Here is a 22,048-nt window from a genome sequence, read left to right as displayed (position 1 = left end):
GTATACATGTCTTTTTGTGGACACGTTTTCATTTCCATAGGTAGACTTCCAGAAATTGCTGCCTGAGGTGCTGAGTTTCTGTTTAACTTCTTAAGAAGCTGATGAACTGTTTTAAAGTAACTATATAATTTTGTGTTCCAGCTGCCAGTGTATGAAATGTTCCAGTTTATCTATATCTTGTACATTTCTTACAGTCTTATCTTTTTGACAGAGTCATTTAGTGGGTATGAAGTAGAGTCTCATCATAGATTTAATTTACGTTGCCCTTGGACTGGTGATTTTGAGTATCGTCTGCTAAACTTTTGGTCTTTTGTATGTCCTCTTTGGAGAAATGTCCATTCAGATATTCCCTCCCTGCTTTGGTTTGTTGTCTTCTGTGTTGTAAGAGATCACATATTCTGAAGACAAGTCCTTTATCACATGAATCTTGTGTATTTTTTCTTTCCTGGCTGTGTGACTTGCCTTATGGGATCTTAGTTCCCCAACCAGGGATTGAACCCAGGCCCTTGGCAGTGACAGCACGGATTCCTACCCACTGGACCACCAGGAAATTCCCTCTTCCTCCTCTTCTGAGTTCTGTCTTAGCAGTTGCTCTGGGGATGATGATATGCATTTATTACTCTTAATTACAGTCTACTTCAAAATAATAGATTTAATTCTGTAAAAGTGTAGTAACATCGTTCTGATATATCTCCTTGTTTTCTCTTCTTTGTGCTATAGTTGTCATGTTACATTTGTATGTCTTATAACAACTTGACAGTACAGTGACATGACTACTGCTTTATATAATCTTAAATCCTCAGTTTTTATCTGGGGGTGTCTTTAGTTGGCTTTGTTTTTTTATGAATATTTTTGCTGGATATGGAGTACATGATTAATTAAGAGTTTATTCGTTAAATACTTTGAACATGTCATCTCACAAACCCCTGACCTCCATTATTTTTGGTGAGAGGTCAGTGTCAATGGTAATGATTATGTTAATAGTAAATAGCTATTGCCGCTTTCAAGAAGTTTCCCTTAGCCTTGTGTTTTTAACAGTTTGATGGGTATTAAGCGTGGATTTCCTTGAGGCTTTTCTACTTGGGATTTGTTGAGCTTCCTGGATCTATGGATAAATGTTTTTCATCAGATTTGAGAAGTCTGGGGCAATTATTTCTTCAAATATATTTATTTGCCCTTTCTCTTCTCCTTCTGGGATTCTTTTTCACATGTATTGATATACTTGATGTTGATGTGGTTTCTGAGGCTTTGTTCATTTTCTTTATTGCTTCTCTCTCTCCTTCAGATTGAATACTTTCTGTTGATTCTTCAGGTTTACTGATTGTTCTTTCAACTGAATTTTTATTTTACATCTTATATTTTTCAGCTCTGAGTTTGTATTTGGTTCTTTCCTATGCTTTGTATCTCTTTATTGACATTCTTTATACATTGCATCATTTTCATCATGCTGCTGCTGCTAAGTCGCTTCAGTGGTGTCCGACCCTGTGCGACCTCAGAGATGGCAGCCCACCAGGCTCCGCCATCCCTGGGATTCTCCAGGCAAGAACACTGGAGTGGGTTGCCATTTCCTTCTCCAATGCATGAAAGTGAAAAGTGAAAGTCAGGTTGCTCAGTCATGTCCGACTCTTTGCAACCCTGAGGACTGCAGCCTACCAGGCTCCTCCGTCCATGGGATTTTCCAGGCAAGAGTACTGGAGTGGGGTGCCATTGCCTTCTCCACATTTTCATCATAGGTCTCATTAATTCTTTAAAAAGACTTCCATTAGTTCTTTGAGCATGCCCATAATAGCTGCTTTTAAATCTTTGCTAACTCCAGCATCTGGAGATACTCAATTCCAGCTGAATGCTTTTCTTCCTCAATAAGGGTACATTTTCTTCTTTCTTTATAATCTTGTTGAATTTCGGATAATGTAGCAATTACTGATTCTGAAATTTTTCCCTAGAGGTTTGTTCTTATTTAGTAATTTGCCATCAGTAAATTTGTGAAATCTGTCTCCATGACAGTGTTTAGCCACTGCTGTGTCTGCTCCTTTTTTTAAAAAATTGTTAACTCTTGCTTCCTAACAGTTTCTGCTGTGACTGCATAGCTTAGTGTTTAGCCAAAAGATTGGACAGAGGTTGTGTTCAAACTCTCATCAGTCAGGCCTCCACTCTGCCAGTGGATCTATGTGGGCTGGCAAGTACATTCAGTGTTCAGCTCATTTGCAAGTCTTGTCTGGTCTTTGCTTTCTGGTGGGCCTTTTCCTTCTCCCTTGTGCATGTGTGCAGGTTTGGGCAATTGTGAGTATGTAGATGGCCCCAGTTTCCGCTTTGCATGCCTGTAAATCCAGAGTATTTAGAAGTGCTTATCAAACCCAGATGGCTGTCTTCCCTCCCAGAACTTCCAGTGAAATCCCTTGCTACTCTGTTGTTTGCCCCACATAGGACTATAACCTCAGCGAACCCTGTTTGCTTACAACTCGAGCTCACCATTTTACAGCACATCAAGTCAGGTGAGTCCCTTCCGGCAGTGGCAGCAGGCCTTGTTCCCAGGATCTGCCATCACCCTGGTTGAACTGCTGCCCGCAAAGGTCCAGGATGCGGCAACACAGGAAGCCCACAGGCTCACAGGTTCTTTCCTGAACTGGTTGTCAGGAGTAAGCACTTCTTAGTTTGTTGTAGATATTCAGTTCATTTCCAGAGTGCTGAGATGGCTATTTTATTCAACAGTTTGTCCAGATTTATAGCTGCTTTTTTGAGATGATTCATCAGTCTCCTCCCCTCATCATGATGAACGTGAATTTTCCAACTTATTCTGAATCACATTCCACCCAAGTTAACTTCATAAGGATAGACTTCAAGGGGACTCAAACTTTGCAGAGCTATCTGTTCAAAGCTACCACAGTGCCAGAGTTTTACAAGTAACCTATACCTACTTTTGATAATTGATATGTGTTTTATTTTTAGATATTCTTTGTATTTGTTCATACTCATTTCAAAAGTAAATACTGAGTTATTTCAATCTGCCTAGTTATAAGCATATTTTTTAATGTAAGTATGTAATATTTTAATAAAATTTGTTGGAATGTAGACTTGATCTTTGGATTGAAAGAAACAACACTTAGTCATGGGCGTAAACTTTGGAGAGTTGATACGTTTGAACTGAGGTTTTTATTTCTATGCAAATTCTCCCCTGCCCCCTATTCTGTCACACTAATCCCTGTTCTTTTAGGCAAGAATGTAATTCCCCTATACCCCCTCCTGTCTTTTAAAATAGAAACTTAATTTAGTTATGTATCAGTGCTTCATACAAGAATATAATGGGTGGCTAATCTGTTATGAATTTGAGAAAGCATTTCATGAGAAAAGGTTACAGAGCTGCCAAAGAGGGAGGGCTACCGAAAGAGAGAGGATGTAAAACCTAGTTTGGGGAGCTTGTTAGGAATGTAATTTTCCGCATTTCTGGAAGCAGGTGTGTAACATGCCCAGGGAACCTGGAATCTAAAAAAACTTGTAACTCTGGCTCAGGACGGGAGAAGAACTGCTAATGTATTGAGACTGTTCTGCATTTTCTGCATTTGCTTTGACAAATTCCTTTTGAATGCTTATGGAGGACCAAATGTTGGTCTAGAGAGAAAGTGAGCCATGTTGGGGGATCCACGTTAGATATTATACAGAAGGGCAATTAGAGGTGTGGACGGGCCCCAGAAAAGGATAATCTGAAATGGTGCTCTGGATTCCTTAAGAACTAAGAAGAAAAGTCAACAGAATGGATTACATACATTTAAGTCAGTGGAGTTACAGGTGAGAAAGCTGTGGGCACAGAAATACCACTGAGAGTAATAGCTTTAAAATAACTGCCAGATCCAGACTGCTCAAAAGCATCTCACATAACTCTGCTACTCCCTGCAGTTTTGATCCTGGTGGGTCGGAAACCATAAACTGCCATCTAAAGGAGGAAGAATGGAATTAGGCAGGAAAGCTAAAGAGGGCCATGCCTGCCTTCCACCCCTGCTGCACGTGGGCATCCTGTAGTGTGGCTGAGCTGGTTAACCCTGACTTTGTGTTTTTATAGTTAGAGACTGGAAATTCTTTTTAAGTACTTCGTGAGTGAAAGCAATTCTGGACTTTTTATTATTTGAGAGTAAGGTTTTTCAACCTGGGCTGGGAGAAGAACCTCTGTGAAAATTTCAAAGGGTAGTGGGAGATGGTGTTGCCTTCTAATTATATTCCATGGGTCAAAAATGGTGATTAGATACATTAACAGATTTTTGTTTGAACACTTTGGGTGATGCAATTCATAAGATTTTTCAGGATCGAACTATTTTTGGTTTCCATCATAATCATGTATGGGATACATATGTGAAAAACTAACAAAGCTTCTGCTATCTTTGTACTTTCTAAGTTTTTGTTGAAGTGTAGTTAATTTACAATGTAAAATAATTTATAAAGTATAGTTAATTTATAATAGTTTCAAGTGTACAGCAAAGTGATTCAGTTATATATATATATATATATATTCTTTTTCAGCTTCCTTTCCATTATGTTACTACAAGATACAGTATAATTCCCTGTGCTATAGAGTAAGTCCTTATTTATTTTATATATAGTAGAGTAGAAGATAGAATATGCAAGGTAGGATTGAGTGCCAGGCTAACAGTATCTTGTACATAGAAGAAGCCATTAAGTGAATAAAACAATAACTTCAAGACCTATAGCATGTGAAATTCCTTAAGGTATTATGGGTTGATTTCACACAAGAGGTATTTCATCTTGTATCAACCAGTTTCCTCCTTTCACATGTTAAAGACCAGTTGTTAGTAAACTTGAGATGTTAGTGATGTCTGTATAGCTCTCCTAGAAATTCTGAACTAGGTGATGAAAGACGCAGAGGTTGGAGAAGATGGGGGAAGAAGACAAAATAGGATTGAAGAAGATGGTTGCTAAAGGATTTCAGGAAGGACAAAAGAGACTCTTTTTATATTATTAGGAAATAAGCATCATTGTTCAAAAAGAGACCTAAATCCACTATAATAAAAAATATGAAATAACCGAATGATTGCTAAGAAATTTGTGAATCAAACTTTGCAAAGGCTGGGGCAGTGTTCCCTGGTGGGGAGAAAGCATAGAACCTGCCAGGTAGAAGCATGTTGTCAGTATTAACAAAGCAAGGCCAAAAGGTTCACAATTTTTAATTTTTAACTTTGGTGAAAGATAGTGTTTTATACTGTTATAGCACAAAGAAAACTAACTTGAAAATTTATCAAAACTTTGGCCTTCCCTGGTGGCTCACATGGTAAAGAATTTGCCTGCAATGCAGGAGACTTGGGTTCGATCTCTGGGTTGGGAAGATCCCCTGGGGAAGGGAAAGGTTACCCACTCCAGTATTTTTGCCTGGAGAATTCCATGGACAGAGCAGCCTGGTAAGCTACAGTCCATGGGGTTGCAAGAATCGGACACTACTGAGTGACTAACACTCACTTTCAATGTGTTTTTTTTTTTCCCCTGTTTGAGAAGTTGACAGATAGGTAAGTGCTTACCTGTGCTGTGGTTTGGTTCCATTTTCTGTATGGTTTTTCATCCTTGTTAGATTTTAAGATTCTTAAGTTCATGCTGCTTCTTAGTGTCATAAAATCTCAAATCCTCATGCATAATTTGAAGAAACAGTTGTTGGAGGAAAACATAGAAAGTAAAATATCTCCTTTGGTTAGATTTTATTTTTTAAAATAGACCTTTTTAAAATAAACCTTTTTAAAGAAAAGGGAGCTGTTAGTATGCTTCTCACTATCCTAAATCACAAAGTTCATTTATCCACCAAAGCTGTTGGTCACTGTTAGAACTGATTATACTGTTAACATTATATTTTGTAAATACATATTTTATAAAAATTTGTGATGCCAAGGTGATAGTTTAGATTTGTGCTTAATTTGGGGGGTATTTCTTTAAATCGATAATGCTGATTTGTTTTTTTAAAGTGGGTTAACATAAATTCTCACATAAATTTTTACTAGGACTTTCAAACTATATCCTATTTCTTAGGTACCTAGTACCATCAGTATGAAGTCATCCACTTAATGGGTAAATTTGATGAGCTGTAAGGCAGTGAGAATATCAAGATCCCAGTGGATTAAATTATCACAGAACTGAAGAGCAAATGTCTTGAGGCAAGATGATGAAATTGAACTGCTATCCATGTCAAGTAAGAGTAGAAAATTTCTGGTAGCCATGGTTAATTTGTGAACCAATGGTATCCTTTGATCATTAAAAAAAAAAAATGTAGTTCCATAATTGTAAGCTAAGAATGTTTCAGTAATTATGTCTTTTCATTCCTTTTCTATATTTGGATTTATACTAAATTTTTGGTCTCAAGTTTTATGTGGCCAAATGTACTGATATTTTCTAATTTCCATTTTTTTGGAAAGATCTAGACATAAATAATACCACTCGTCCATATTTTCTTCTAAAATATTTAATGGTTTTTATTAAAAAGACTAAACATGTACTAACCTGGAGTTTATTTTGGTGATACCTTGAGATGTATAGTTACTTCTTATCAGTAATTGATTTTTCCCAAACCATTTATTAATAATACATGCCATTTCTCATTGATTTGTGTAGTTTTTGTTATATTAATAAGTTCTCACCTCTATATTGTTTTCCAGTGCTTATTCACCACCAGGGCATTATTTGAATCTTAGATAGGTTTAGTAGGAGTCTTAGTTGTGGGTATTCTAGGCAACAACTTTCTAGAGGGCATCTGTTTCCATAGAAATTGGGAATGGGAAGTCTTAGGTTTCCATTGCTTGGGGATCCAGACAGCATTTGACGAAGGAAATACAGAAGTTTAGAGATGACCTAATGAAGACTCCTTGAGTATCTTGGTCCATACAAAAACACTAGAGTAAACCAAATCTTGACAACCTACCTGAAGTCCTGGTGTGTAGTTCTAATCTCCCTGCAGCTTGATAGTGGCTTTGACCCTCATTCCAGGCTGCTTCAGGAAGCGTCAAGAGTCTTTTTCAGATATCACTATAGTTTTTACTGGTCTCATAGGTCACCCTGGAGAATACTGTGGAGGCAGAAGACAAAAGATAATTTTTTGGCTGGGCTATTGTAGGAAGCAAATGCTTGGTGATCAAGAATTGATACCAGTCACATACACCAAAACCATTTGGTGTAGCTGAGCTGGATACCTCTGAGAAATATTTTTTTGTTTTCATTTTTGTTCATTGCTCTTTCATCAGTGAAAATGCTGTCCTGGAACCAGACATCATTTCAACAGGGACCTAGCCTCTCTTCAGAGTTCTTTGGTGCATTCCAGCAGCAATTTCTGCTGAAGGTCTGGACACTTGGCTTCTGAGTCACTAATCCCAAAATTTGTTGTCAATTCATTCAGTCTACAAAGAACAAAATGGCATTAAATGGCCTCTGAAGAATAAGTATGTAAATTAGTTTGTCTTGCTGTAAAATAAGGCTGCCATACATTCAGATTTTGCTGGTGTATCTTGTGCAATGGAGGTATCTGTTCCTTTTGAATTTGGTTAATCAAAAGTCTTAAAGTCATTAAATTTAAATCATTAACAAATGGAATAGGAACTTGGTGAGTTTTGGGTTAGCCTGTTTTCTATTAACTTGTGAGCCTGCTTCTGTTTCACCCACAATACTAGGTTTAGTCCAATTGTAACTACTGGATCAATAACTATATTAAAAGAAGTTTCGGTATATACTCACCTGTTCATGCCAGTATGGATTCAACCTGTTTTGCTTTATTCCTAAGAAATGGAATAAAGATGGAAACACACAAGTTGCAGATAGATGGAAACAAGGGAAGATTATTTAAAGTCTGGGAAACGTTAAAGAGGATGGAACAAGTATAGAGCATAAGATGCCTCATAAAAATGGAGTTGATAATATTCTGCAAGGCCATTATGATGATTACACACACTTCAGAGTGGGAGATAGATTTGGGTGAATAAAGCAAATGAACAAAGACTATTAAGAGGAAACAAAAAAGATGTCCCTAGAGTCAGACACAGCTGAGCGTGCACACACACACATTAGTTAGCAAATTATTGAAAAATCTGGCTAATAGGATTTTAGTGAAATTTAGCTATATTAAATGTTTTTTAATTTGTAGCAATGGTCTTAGACTTCAGTTTTTTAAAATGCCCATCTTGTTTGCATTTGCTTGATTTTTTACAATCTTGGATATTATCAGTATTACATCTTTCTGGTGAGATCTATACCAACAGTTTGTGGCTTCCTTAAGTACCACCAGAAACTCAACACTTTCTTCCTATGACAAGATTATAATTTTAAAAGTTCTTCATTCTGGTTGTCAAAAGAATACCCAGATATCAAAACTAATCATTCATAGATTATAGTGAAAAATCATGTACCATCACAGTAAAAATTTTAAAAAGCCCAGATATAAATACATCAAGAAGGGTATAGGATTTACATATTAAAAAAAAAAAGCTTCCAAGTGTTCATGAGGGACATAAAATAGGACAGAGAGGTAACAACTACCTGGATACACTGATACAAGTGATTGTCAAGTTAAAATTACTTCTCTTAACCTAATTAATACAAATTTCACTGAGAATTCTCTTTAACTGGCATGGTGATTAAAAAGTCATCTCAAATAATGTAGAAATAAACATTGCTGAGAGAATGCTGGAGAGGACAAATAAGGGGAGGAACTTTGGACCTATCAAGGACATTAAAATGTATTTTATATACTACCTATGCTAGAAGCAGCAGACCATTCAGTGGAACAGAATGGAAAACCCAGAAAGAGAACATCAGAGTTAAAAAGTGGTATTTTAAACTAGATGAGAAAAGATGGATTATTTCGGACACGTGAATGATAATTTTTTTAAAAAGTTCTCAAATGTTACACTATGCTCCAAAGTAAATCTTGGGTTTGTTAGCTAGTTAGAATAGGGAAAAGGAGTCCAAAATGGCGGTGGCTAAAAGACAATGGAAAAGCCAGGGAAAATAGAAGAGAGGAAGGTCAAAGGAAGGTCCGAGGACCAGGATGAGGACTTCAGGTAGAACAGCACTCCTGACTAAGCCCAATTTGCATAGGGCAGGCCCAGGGCGAAGGAAAAAACATAAAAAAAGAGGAGCCAAAGGGCCGAGAGCTGTGACACTCCCAGGGGGCTTTAATGTCCCTCACTCCAAGTCTGTTGTGACGAGACAAAGAATTGAGGGGCATACACTCGCCTGACAGGTTGATTAAAGATTTTGGGAAAATAAAAGCAAAAAATTAAAATGAAGAAAATGTGTAGATGGAGGCTGGGCAACGGGAGGATCAGAGAGATGCGGAAACGCGGTTTCGCTTCATCTGGAGAACCTGAGTTCGTTTCCCCTAAATTTGCACTTGATAATAGCTGTTACCACAATTTCTGGAACCATGAAAACAGTTTTCCGTAGTTAGTTAAGTCACTCAGTGGTTTCCGACTCTTTGCGACCCCATGGCCTGTAGCCCACCAGGCTCCTCCGTCCATGGGATTGCCATTTTCTTCTCCAGGGGATCTTCCCGACCCAGGGATCGAACCCAGGTCTCCCGCATTAGAAGCAGACACTTTAACCTCTTAACCACCAGGGAAGACACTTGCTAAATTTCGCTGGTCCAAGAGGGATGTGGAAAGGAATAAGCTGAGGGATAAGTAGAATTAGAGTTGTTGTATTTTAGAAGAGCCTTAAAAAGCTCTGGGGGACAGGTTTCAGCATCCTGAAGCTCCTCGCCGCTCCAGCAAAGACGCCTTTCTCATCTGCTCTATCTTTTGTTAAGCGTCCGGAAACGCTTAGCCAAATGGCACGTTAGATTGAAACGTGCCTGGCACCGCCCACAGTCAATCTCAGGCTTGAGCCGCCGGGCCTAGCACATGCGCACTGGGCAGTATAGCCCGCCAAGTTTGTGCTTACAGGCTGGACCGCCTGCTTCCGAGGCGCGCAGGCGCAGTGTTTAGCGGTGTCGCTTAGCTACGACTCTTCTGGGCTGAAAGATTGGAAACCGCGGAGCTTCCCAACTGGGATATTGTGGGGGAACTGCTTAGGCTTATCTGTATCGTTAGTATTGGGTTTCGGGGACCGTGAGGAGCCGAGGGAGAGGTGAGGTGTGTTTGAAGCCCGTGGGCTCTGTGATGAAGAAGATTTTTGGCTTCGGCAGTAAGAAGGGCGAATCGCCCTTAGGCTCCTCCATCAGTCCGGGGAGAGACGGTGGTCATAGAATCAACTTCCAGCCCGGGTATCGCATCCGAGACAAGGACCTCGGAAAGATCCACAAAGCTGCCATTGTAGGGAACGTAGCCAAAGTGCAGCAGATTCTGTTGCTGGGAAAGAATGGCCTGAACGACAGGGACAAGATGAACAGGTAAGCGGGGTGGAAGGGCCTGGCAGAGGTCCCTCCTGTGAGTTTCCTTTCCAAGGCTCGCGGACACCTTCCTGGGATCCAGCGCCCTGCAGACTTTATAGGCAGCAAAAAGCCTTAGCTCATTTCGGACCCACTTATAATTTCCCTTATAGAGCACTTTATTGATAAGTTTTGAAATCATTTAGCTGAATGTCGGTAATCAGTAATGAAATGAAACATAAATAGTATCTTTTTTTCCCCTTCTTCATCTTCCTTTTTATTTGTTATTATGCATGGGTTAGCATGATGTACTCATGAGTAAGAGCTCTTCAGTTATATAGCTTTCAAGAAATCTGGACTCTCCTGGCTCTCACATTTTTTCTCATGTGATTTATGAAAATGCTTCTTTATGGATCGCCTATTGTGGATCATGGCAGTGGACAGATTTCTGATGTTGTTAGCATCTTATTTTTAATGTTACACATTTTTATAACTTTAAGGTTATATATTATAGAAAACTGCATAGCGAACAAAATAACTCCCATGCCAGATCAACTTCTGGATTAAAAACTCTTAAGATACAATTCAATATCTTTTATATCAGTGTATGCCTAGGTATATATTTTCTTTGCTGAAGGACCTTAGAAGCTTTGAAGTAGGGAGCTGGCTGTGTCCTTGAATAGGAAGACATTTTCTTAGGATGTGTGGTCTTTCAGTATTTAAACCAAATCAACATATTGTGGTTTTAAAGATTTTTTGTTACATATGCTCTCTCAATTGTTGTGATGAAATTAAAAGTTTTGTATAGTAGACGAAGATTTGCCCTTCTAGATGTCAAAATGTGCTGTAAGTGCCCGCAAAGTGTTCATTTACTAACAACTGAAAAGATGGATAAATGAATGGAACAGAATATAAACTACCCAAACACCCAAATGTATGTAAGAATTTAGAACTTGATACTGGTGACATTTTCTATTAGAAAGATAAATTATGTGTAGATGGTGGAGAAATAACCTGGTTACTATTTAGAGAAAAGGAATTAGATTTTTATCTCACAAAAAAGCTTCAGATGGAGTATGGATCAAAATTTTTAAATACGCACAGTGAGAAAAGTACCAGAAGAAAACACAAATTCCTGTTTATACATGTTTTGTGTGTGTGCTGACACAGACCTTCTTTTTCTTTCTATTTCTGCTGGTTCTTAACCTTAATTTTCTTTTTAATTGGAGAATAATTGCTTTACAATGTTGTGTTGCTTTCTGCTAAACAACATCGTAAATCAGTTGTTAAGTATACATATATCCTGTTAGTCCTGAGCCTCCCTCCCACTCCAAAGACCTTTCTAAGAATGATTTCAAAAGCAAGAATTCTGAAGTTTCCTGAGTTTCGGCACCAAAAAAAAAAAAAAAAAAGGAAAAGGAAATCTGGAGGTTGATTTAACAAACAAAAAACTTAAAACTCTCTGTAGATCAAGCTGTCTGTAGGGAAGTCGGAATAGCAGACAGGGCTTGTCTTTCTGGCACTAATAGGAATGTGGCACAGATAAAAATAATTTCTCACTTATAACTTTTTTTAGAATTCTTTTGAGACTGGTATCCTCTGACAACTTTCAGCCTTTTCAGAAGTCAAGGGAATCTTGGGAATTCCCTGGCAGTCCAGTGGTTAAGACTCACCACTGTGGGCCTGGGGTTGGATCCCTGGTGGGGGAATTAAAATCCTGCAAGCTATAAGGATATATTGTACAACATAGAGAATATAACTATATCTTATAATAACTTTAAATAGAGTATAACCTTTAAAAATTGTGAATCACTATGTTGTGCACCTATAAAATATCTTATATACAGTATACATCATCCATACTTCAACCTTAGGAAAAAAAGACCTTACGGTAATTAGATGAACAGGAAAAATGAGAAATAAACAAACATGCTACCAATTATAGCTATAAAGACGCGATTTATAAATTTCATCCCAATGTCAGAGACGTTAAAAAGTAAGGAAATGATATTAAAATCAGCGAAGTACAGTGTTGTCTCTGATATTCAAAACATATTTGCAAAGGATATGTAATAACCTTTGACTTTATTGAGATGTTGTCCTTGTAAGATAATAGTAATAAGTATGATAATATTACCTAGCAATTACTGAGCTGTTATCTGTGTGAGGAGTGGTTCTAAATCCTTTCCTTGGATCTCATTTAAGCATCATGGTGGAGTTCTGTGAGATAACTACTACTCTCTCTCCATTATGTTAATGAGGAAATTGAGGTACAGAGAGGGTGAGCGGCAGCTAATAAGTGACAGAGTGAAAGTGAAGTCGCTCAGTCGTGTCCGACTCTTTGAGACCTGTGGACTGCAGCCCACCATGCTCCTCCGTCCATGGGATTCTCCAGGCAAGAATACTGGAGTGGGTTGCCATTTCTTTCTCCAGGGGATCTTGCGGACCCAGGGATCAAACCCAGGTCTCCCGCGTTGTAGGCAGACGCTTTAACCTCTGCACCAAATTCAAATCCAGGTTGAACTAAATCTTGAGGTCATGCTTATTCTATTCAAGTAGATTGTTCTTTCATTAATGCGGTAAGAAGAGCTAAAACTAATATATAATGTTCTTTCTCCAGAAGGAAACAAAATATTCGTTTTAGAGGGATAGGAATAGCATGCTATTGAATGTTTTCAATCACAGGAACAATTGTGTTGAAACAGTAACCTTACAGTTTCCTGAAAACTCCTCTTGCTTTCATAGGACTGCGCTCCACTTGGCCTGTGCCAATGGCCATTCAGCGGTGGTCACTCTCCTCCTGGAGAGAAAATGCCTGCTTAACCTCTGTGACAGTGAAAACAGGACCGCATTGATGAAGGTATGGGGCAGTGAACCGTGTCCACACGAGGTGGATGTGATTTAACTACTGAGACTAAAGTGAATTCATCTCATTTAGATATAGCAAACCGGTGAAGCTTATGGACCGTTTACTTTGAATTCCTAGAATTTACACTCTGTTTCTTGGCGCAACACTGACAGGCCGTAGAATGCCAAGAAGAGGAGTGTGCGACTCTTCTGCTGGAGCATGGTGCCGACCCAAATGTCATGGATGTCAGTGGGAACACCGCTCTTCACTATGCTGTGTTTTGCCAGAATATATCACTCGCAGCAAAGCTGCTTTCCTACGATGCCAATATAGAAGCCAGGAACAAGGTATAACTCAACTAACCTTATTTACAAAATATTTGTGAAGCATTTTTTAAAATCTACAACTGTTTTATTTATAACAGAATGTAAATAGGTAAACTGAATAGTGTACATCAAGCCCTGTTACTATGGAAACAACTCCAAGGCCAATGCAGGGGTGGGGGATGTATGTGTGTCCACAGAAAGGGCAAAGCTCTGTCTCCCAGCTGCCGTCTACCCCAGAAGGAAGATTTCCCATCGGAACGTGCCTGGGAGTGGGTGGTAGGCTCAGAGTCCACAAATGATGAAGGCCTGGGGGGAGTGAAGCGATGTGAGGAGTGGCTGCTTCCTGGGGCTCAGGGAATGGGTGGGTGCCCCTTTGGGTGGGTGGGAGGAAGAAGGAGACCCAGTGCCCATGATGGGGAGCAGGGTGAGTGCAAGTGGGCCTGGGAGGCAGCAGGCCTGGAGCCCTGAGCCCTCCAGGACCCCGGTTCTGAGATCTGGCCAAGAGGGTCAGGTCATGTTTGACTCCCAGCAAGGGCGTTCACTTGTGCTGGTGACCACTTGGTTCGCGATGTACACCTTGGGGTCTCCTGCGCTTAGCCCCAGGGAGCTGCTTGGTGGGGCTGCATCTGTGTGTGTGGAGCTGGTGATGGCGAAGCCGCTACTTGTTCTTTCTCCAGGACACACGTGACGTCCTGCAGCTGCAGCCCCACCAGGAACTCCCTCCACTCTCACAGGTGGGCTCAGTTTTCCATGTTTGAAAGCCACAGCCTTCCCTGAATTAAAATATTTTGAAAGAACTTAATTGTCTAAGATTTCACTTTATACATATTTCTGAAGAAGTATTAGAGAGTAAAGCATTCATTCATGTGTTTATGGCAGATATTTGTGGTAACACTGCACTTGTTAAAGGTAAAACTTCCCAAATACTTTGCCCCTCACTGAAATTTTTTTGATTGGCAGAAAAATACAGTTAAGCAAAATTTGCCTTAGAAATAGACTTTGTCTTAAAACTCAAACATAACATAAACATTTTACAACATAATAGACATCTCGCTGTTGTTAACAAATTCCCATCTTATAAAAATGATTTATATAAAAATGATTTCTCTCTTATTGCCCAAGGCTTAAGAAAGTAAAGGAAAAGGGAAAAGGAGAGAGCAGGTGAAAAATGTAGGTCAAGTTGGAATTTTGGCCATTGGGAAATGCCAAAGAGTTGGTTTTTTTTTTTTTTAATATTTATTTACTTGGCTGTGCTGAGTCTTAGTTTCACCATGTAGGATCTGGTTTCCTGACCAGGGATTGAACCCAGGCCCCTACACTGGCAGCCTGGAGACCCAGCCACTGGACCACCACAGAAGTCCTAGGATTTTTGTTTTTGTCTTTTTTTCCCTTCAGTTTATATATTTTGGTAAGGCTTTTCAGTTTTCAGGGATACTAGTTGTTATTTTGAGAAAGAGAGTGAGTGGATGGTATAGTAGCTTATATATCAATTTTAGGAGGAATTTGAGGAGATCAGACTGGCAGTGAACAGGTGGTGATTAAGTGGGAAGTGATTAACTGACATCTTATCCTGTTCTGGCAGAAACACCCACTTAGATAAGAGCCTAGACTCTGCTCTCCAGTCTAGAATGTCTTGATGGAAAGTAAGTGGTTTATAAATAATGAGATCAGGGTGCCTTTTGAGTTTACTAGTCCCTGTTCTGGAGGAGGCAATGGCACCCCGCTCCAGTACTCTTGCCTGGAGAATCCCACGGATGGAGGAGCCTGGTGGACTGCCATCTATGGGGTCGCACAGAGTTGTTCACGACTGAAGCGGCTCAGCAGCAGTAGCAGCAGCAGCAGCAGTCCCTGTTCTACCAGTGTTTACCCAGGAAAATTTCATGCTGTTTTGATGACTTCTGCCTCTTACACTTTTCTTTTTTATTCAAATCCTCAAGTAAGAGAAGGAATTGGCCACATGGGTAAGAGATGAGAGTGGAGTGGTTGCTGCACTAATTCTTGGCTAGACTCTGCTGGTGAAAACCACAGTCACTTGGGAAAACTTATAAAAAACATTTACAAGCCTAGGCTGTTCCCTGAAGATTTTGATGGAATAAATCGAGGAAGGCCTGGGTGTGTGTATTTAGAACTGTTTCCTTGAGATTCTGATATGATCTGTGGTGAACCACTATGGACTGAATAAGTGTAATTTCTAAATGCACCTATCTCAAAAATAAGTAATCTCTAGAAGAGTCGGAGCTTGATCAGTGCTAGCTACTTCCATCAGCTCCTTCCTTTGCAACAGTATTAACCTGACTTTTTCTCTGCCTGTGAGTTAGAAGTTAAAAGGGATATTATTGGCAATATCTATTGGCTTGAATGATAACTCCTTTTCCTTCCAACCACTAATTATTCACTCGCAGTCAGTCTTCAGAGATTTGCTCATGGTGAAGTCAGTTCATTTGTAGAGTCTGACCCTTTCAGGATTTTGCACTTCTGTTTTCATCCAGGTCATTAGGTCAACAGATATTTGTTACCGACAGGGTTTTCCTGACTGCAGTAATAGTAACTCATGAGCCTTCTTTTGGTGTCACAGGACAGACTCTTGCAGTGTGTCTGTTAGATTTGCTGAGCCCTGGCATAAGCAATATGAGAGCTTTAAACATCAAAACCCATGAAGTTAGTAACAGTATAAATGGGAATTGTTTTGATGATTTAGTTTCAGCAGTCTTAGGAACTGAATATCCATTTGATTAACAATCTAGAGGAATTCTAGAGATAGATTGTAGTTTCAACAGGCAGTGGAAGCGTTCTTGAAGTGGAATTATGATTTTTTAAAAAATTATGTTTAATTGAATTATGAGCCTTAATAGCAATTTTTATTATGTGTTGGGCCTATTTTTTGTGAAACACATGATATGAAGAAGGGACAGTTTCACATACAAATACTTGCTTTATTCCCACCTGTTTGGGAACAGCAGACGTCAAACCACAAGTGGGCCATTGACCAAGCCTGGCCCTTGGATATGTTTAGTTTACCTCCACAAATTGAGTCAACATTTAAAATTTAGGAGACTCATGCAGAAGTCTGCATTTCAGGCTTCTCAAAGAACCAAATCTGGTCCCCCTTGAGCCCATTCTACTGTTTGGTCAGTATGCAGAGGCTGCCCCTTCTGTATGGAGCATCTGTTCTCGGATTTGCTGGCCTTACCTGGCTTTTTCACTTACTCAGGTCACCAACTTTCCCTCCATAAGCATTTGAGTTTCCAATTCTATTTTTATAGTTTATTTTGATAATTATTTCAAGATTTTGGAGACACTCTAATTAATCTGTAATTGATTTCATATTTTAAAAGAATTTCTTAAGAATGAGATTGAATTTTTCAAAGTAGAAATTATTAGTTGGTGTTTTGGAAAAAAAAAAAAACAACTCTTTTTCTTTGCATGTTCATATAGAGAGTAATATTCCCATTGGAATGTCTGTAAACCTTGTGAGGTTACTCATCATCATCCTTGGATCGGTTATACATGCTACAGATAATAATATATATTTCTGCCTCAGCATTGTTCCTAAAATATGCTGTTGATTTAGTAGTTAATTGATTCTCTCTGGAGGAGTGTTGAGAGTAGTAATAGAGCAAGTGAATACTACGACATCCCTGATAAATAGTATGATAGGAGCAAATATCCTTGGAACCAGTAAATGTTGGAAGTGAGTTTTAGAGAATGACTCTGTAGTTAGTCTTTTGAAGAGGTAGAGGAGGAGCATTTTATCATTTTTTTAAAAGACATATTTGACTGCACTGGGTCTTAATTGTGGCACATGGGATCTTTAGTTGAGGCATGTGGGATCTAGTTCCCTGACCAGGGATGGACCTGGACCCCCTGCATTAGGAGCTGGAGTCTTAGCCACTGGACCACCGGGGAAGGCCCAGAGGAGGAACATCTTTGAGAGAAAGAAGGTTCACAGGAGGATAAGGAAGAGGGGGCTTCCTTTTATTTGCTTTCTGAATTCTGTGTTTAAGTTCAGAGAAGCTATTGCATGATTTCAAAGTTCAGCTTTGAAATAGGTTAACTGTGTACATTAGAAATGGTTTTCCCTGTTTTACAGGATGACCTCACACCGCTGTCACTTGCTATAAGTGAAAGGAAGCAGCAAATGGTGGAGTTTTTAGCAAAGAAAGAAGCAAATATACATGCGGTTGATAAGATGCAAAGGTACCGTTCTTTTTCTTTTTAAAAACCTTTGTGCTGTTCTAAGGTGGTAACATCAAGATTAAATTAATAAAAGGATTAATTTGTAATCAACACATCATCAGGCAGGTAGAAAATCAATTATTCTGACTGGGAATCATGAACAACAATATATAGCAGGAATAGATAGCAGGATTCATATTCCTTTGTAATATTGACTGATGTCATATGCATCTGGTTCCCTTTTTTTTCATTGATCTTGTAGTCGCTGAGGGATTTCATATTAGTTTTACTAGCTTTATAAAATATGGATTCTGCTTTTTTAGTTTATCTTATGACACAATATTGAATTTCTTAATTCTTTTATAATAATTCTTTAATCTCTACTTTGTGTATACTTTTCCTTAAAATTGCATACTGAACATAAAAGACTTGATTTTGTCTTTTGGATGACTCTTTGCTTTCAATTACTTTCTTAGAAGAATGCTGATGTTATTAGTGACAACTCCTTAGTTCTCATATATGTTTGTAGCTCAGCCACTGTTGCAAAGCACCAGCATCCAGTTCTGGCAGCTGGGCCTCCTAGCCTCCCCCTCACACTCAGAAACCTTATGTGGAGCCCACGTGTAAGCCTAGATCTAAACCTCGATCTTCACAATGAGGTGTCCATTGAGGCTGTTATTTATCTTTTCTGCTAGCAGATAGCAGTGCAGACCATTTTAGGCTGTCAGGGAGGTTCAAGTGCTCCTGCAGGAATTGAGCGGACTTCCCTTTCTCCTTTGTTTCTAGACCTGAACCTCAAGGTGGCTTTCTGTCCTGGGGCAGGACGGGGGTACCTTTTCTTAGGTCATAAGTTCCCTGTCATCCTTCCCAGAGTATTGGGTGCCAGCTTGCCTGAGAGTCCATAATGATGATTGGCCCCTCATGGGCCAATCTGTTTCCTATAATAATGAAAATCTTCCAGAGGATTTATATGTGCTTTAGCCTTAAACATTTTCAGTGAAGTGAAAGTGAATGTCATTTAGTCATGTCCGACTCTTTGTCACGCCACAGACTACCCAGTCCATGGAATTCTCCAGGCCAGAATACTGGAGTGGACAGCCTTCCCTTCTCCAGGGGATCTTCCCAACTCAGGGATTGAACGCAGGTCTCCTGCATTGCAGGCAGATTCTTTACCAGCTGAGCCACAAGGGAAGCCCTTGTTTTCAGAGTCTGCCTCATAAGGAACTCATTCACCAGAAATCCCTAAGTCTCAGTCAAGTAAGTTAGTTGGAATTAAGCGAGGTAAGCCCTGTCCAGGACTTGCCAGTATCCATTCTAAGAGTAGGGTTATGTCTTCCAGGTAAAACGAAGATGAGCGTGGAGATTAGACATCATTCTCAGAAAGATCTATATGGTTCAGAGTTTGAGTAGGTAGAGAAGGAAGAGTAGTGGTCCAGGCCAGGTCTTGATTGTGATTAGTTTTCTACTCTTGGTGTAATTAGCTGCAATAATTGGAGACAATTATGTTATCTAATATAGTGAGTTTTTGTACTTTATAAATAAATTTAGGTTCAAATTATACAATAGCTGAGATTCTCTAACTTACAAACCACAAAGAACAGCTAATCACCATAATTAACAGTTTCCTGTAACACTTGAATGTTAAAGGTGTGAAAAAACACACATTAGATTTTATTTAGAATTCCAAAGTAGTTCCAGCAATAAAGTTCTAGACCAAATTATTCCATTCTTTGACTGTTTCTCCAAGCATTTTGGGGGTATATTATCTCATTAAATCCTCTTAATCCCCTTGTGAAATAAGGCAGTAAGATCCCAGTTGTGTAGAGGAAGATTTTGAATTGAGAAGTAACTTCTCCAGAACGAAGAGCAGTTGGTTGCAGAGCTAGGATTTCTGAGTTCAAGAGAGTTTTCATATGCCAAGTTAACTCTAGTTATTTTACTGAGCTATACTGCCTTTAGTTCATGAGTGCTTCATTTTCCTTTTCGTTCTCCTTTAATTACATGCTAAAAAAAAGTTTGTAGAACTTGGAAACTTGAAATATATGGGACAATTGAAGTTTTGATATTATCTGTGACATTTTCTGAAATAGTCTAAGACTTTGGTAGTTGTTTTTCCTATTTGTGTTAAAATATTATCACATTTTTAATACATAGTATTCGCCAACTGATTTCTGAATATAAAGAAGGGAGACCTAAAACTCCTGAAAACAGCAACCCAGGTAAGTCATCTGACAATGAATTACTCTTGGTGATGCTACCATAGATAAAATAGGAATGAGCAATTTTTATTGATGAAAGAGCAATGAAAAAGCATATGTAATTTGCATGTGTATTTTATTTTTTTAATTAATTTCTTAATAGTCTAGTATTCCAAATTGTTTAAGAAGTTAATTGTAGGCTAACTTAAAATCAGAGACTGTATTATCTTAAAACAAATCCATGTATTTAATCATGGCCCCTAAAATCCTGTATTAGATTTTCTTGTAGATAGAAAAAACTTTTTAAGTTAGTATGATATATATTTTCTGTATAATCATATTATACCAAATTAGACTTCTTATAACTTTAATTTTTACAAATGGTTTGCAGTTAGTGAATGAATAGTTAGTAGTTCCTGTGTAGTGCGTAATCTCACTAAAAAAGTTACCATCGTTACAACTGGGAACCTCAACAATACCTTCCTGGTAGGATACCAAATGATAAACAATAAGAACTACAAAGCTGAGCCAGTGTGCAGCACGCCAGGAAGGGATTATTTTTGAAAGGTACCTACCAATAGTACAGGAGACAGAAAAACAGTGCCTGGCTGAGAACCAGTTATTTTGCCTATTGTTGGACCGACAAGGTCTCTATTGCCGACTTCATTCCTTACAGATCCAAGAAGAGTGAGATAGATTGACTTCATTAGAACCAGATGTTTCCGTCTGTGTATTGGATAATTGTCATGACAGTATAGTTTTTTTAGAACAAGATGTTCTCTTGCCATTAGTTAAAAGATTATTGCATAAAATATTCACATAGATCAAATTGGGACTCTGCAGACTCTAATAAAAGCACAAAAACACGTCACATTAACAAAAACACCACATGGCCCCGTGATGTGGCATCAAGCTCATTGCATAAGCTGTCTGAGGACACCTTTAACTTAGTACACCTCTGTCTAATCAAAGAGGGCTTCCCAAGTGTCTCAGTAATAAAGAATCCGCCTGCCAATGCTGGAGATATGGGGTTGATCCCTGGGTTGGGAAGATTCCCTGGAGAAGGAAAGGGCAACCCACTATATTCTTGCATGGAAAATCCTATGGACAGAAGAGCCTTGTGGGCTATAGTCCATGGGGTCGCAAAGAGTAGGACATGACTCAGTGACTTAACAACAGCAACATCCATCAAAGAACTCCTGTAGGTTGGTTTCACACGTTAGAGGAGACACAGAGATGACATAGAGTCTTGGTCTTCAACATACTCAGAATAGAATAGAGTTGTCCCTGGTTAATTTCTGTATTTTTATAAACAAAATTTTCAAAGAAAACATTCTTATTTATTTGTTCATTTGTTCGCTGAAGAAATCATTGTATGTCTTTTATGTACTAAGCATTGTTCTGATGTCACAGAGTGCAAACATTTAAAAATCACTGCCCCTGCCCTCCAGGCGCGAGCTTGCAGGACTCCTCACCCTGTGGAGTCACTGCATGTGAGTCCTCCCTCCAGCATCAGATCAAGACGACACGGGTGAAATGTTGTCCAGGAGCATCAGAGTCCATCACTGCCTCCCTCCTACCATCCCTCCCCTTGTTCATCAGCTTTGGATCTCATGATGTATGCCTTCCAACCTGAAAAAGCATGATTTCTATCAACATTTGTCATATAATGGGGAGAACTGATATAATGATATCCCTCACTAGTACACAGAACTGTTTGGATCATCGTGCTCTTTGTGGTCCAGATACTCTTGAACAATGGAAGGACATAGTCTTAAGAGATTATACTTTTAAAATAGATTAGTGTGTGTGTATATATATATATATATATATATATATATATATTTAAAACTTAAAAAAAAAAGTTCAGCTTATGTGTGCCCTACTGCCTGCTCACCGCTACAAGTCTAGTCCCCATCCTCACTACCCAGTTGACCCCCTTTACCCATTTGCCCTCCCCCACCTTCCTTTCAAGAGATTATTCTTTCTAAACCTAGACTCACTACATCTTTCATACTTCTCTTGCATCTGGAAAGAGGGCCAGGAAGACTTTGTTTCCTATGTTTTACCACGTTCTGAGGTTCAGTGCCTGTAGACCAAGCTTCCCTATGAGAGGGTGTTTTCATCCTGAACTGAAGAGCCAGAGAAGTTGTGTTATGTC

At 39.0% G+C, this 22,048-nt stretch overlaps 1 protein-coding gene across 7 annotated transcripts in view; it reads left to right on the top strand.

Moving 5' to 3' along the window:
- LOC102175492 (ankyrin repeat domain-containing protein 26) overlaps positions 9,957 to 22,048 on the top strand; it is a 71,732-nt gene continuing 59,640 nt past the window's right edge. For 6 of the 7 annotated variants that reach the window (XR_001918986.1, XM_018057018.1, XM_018057017.1 and 3 more), the window contains exons 1-5: positions 9,957 to 10,360; positions 13,085 to 13,199; positions 13,361 to 13,534; positions 17,604 to 17,710; positions 19,844 to 19,908. Coding sequence is in view for 6 of the 7 variants with exons in the window: in XM_018057018.1 (XP_017912507.1) it covers positions 10,131 to 10,360; positions 13,085 to 13,199; positions 13,361 to 13,534; positions 17,604 to 17,710; positions 19,844 to 19,908 (691 nt within the window). In the remaining variant the exon portion in view is untranslated. Of the gene's footprint in view, positions 10,361 to 13,084; positions 13,200 to 13,325; positions 13,535 to 17,603; positions 17,711 to 19,843; positions 19,909 to 22,048 lie in introns of those variants that run through there. The other variant, XM_018057020.1, reaches the window with a different exon arrangement.

The sequence above is a fragment of the Capra hircus genome, chromosome 13 (genome assembly GCF_001704415.2).
Source record: "Capra hircus breed San Clemente chromosome 13, ASM170441v1, whole genome shotgun sequence".
NCBI lineage: Eukaryota > Metazoa > Chordata > Mammalia > Artiodactyla > Bovidae > Capra > Capra hircus.
Note: the sequence above shows the minus strand (reverse complement) of the source record. Positions and strands in the feature narration are given on the sequence as shown.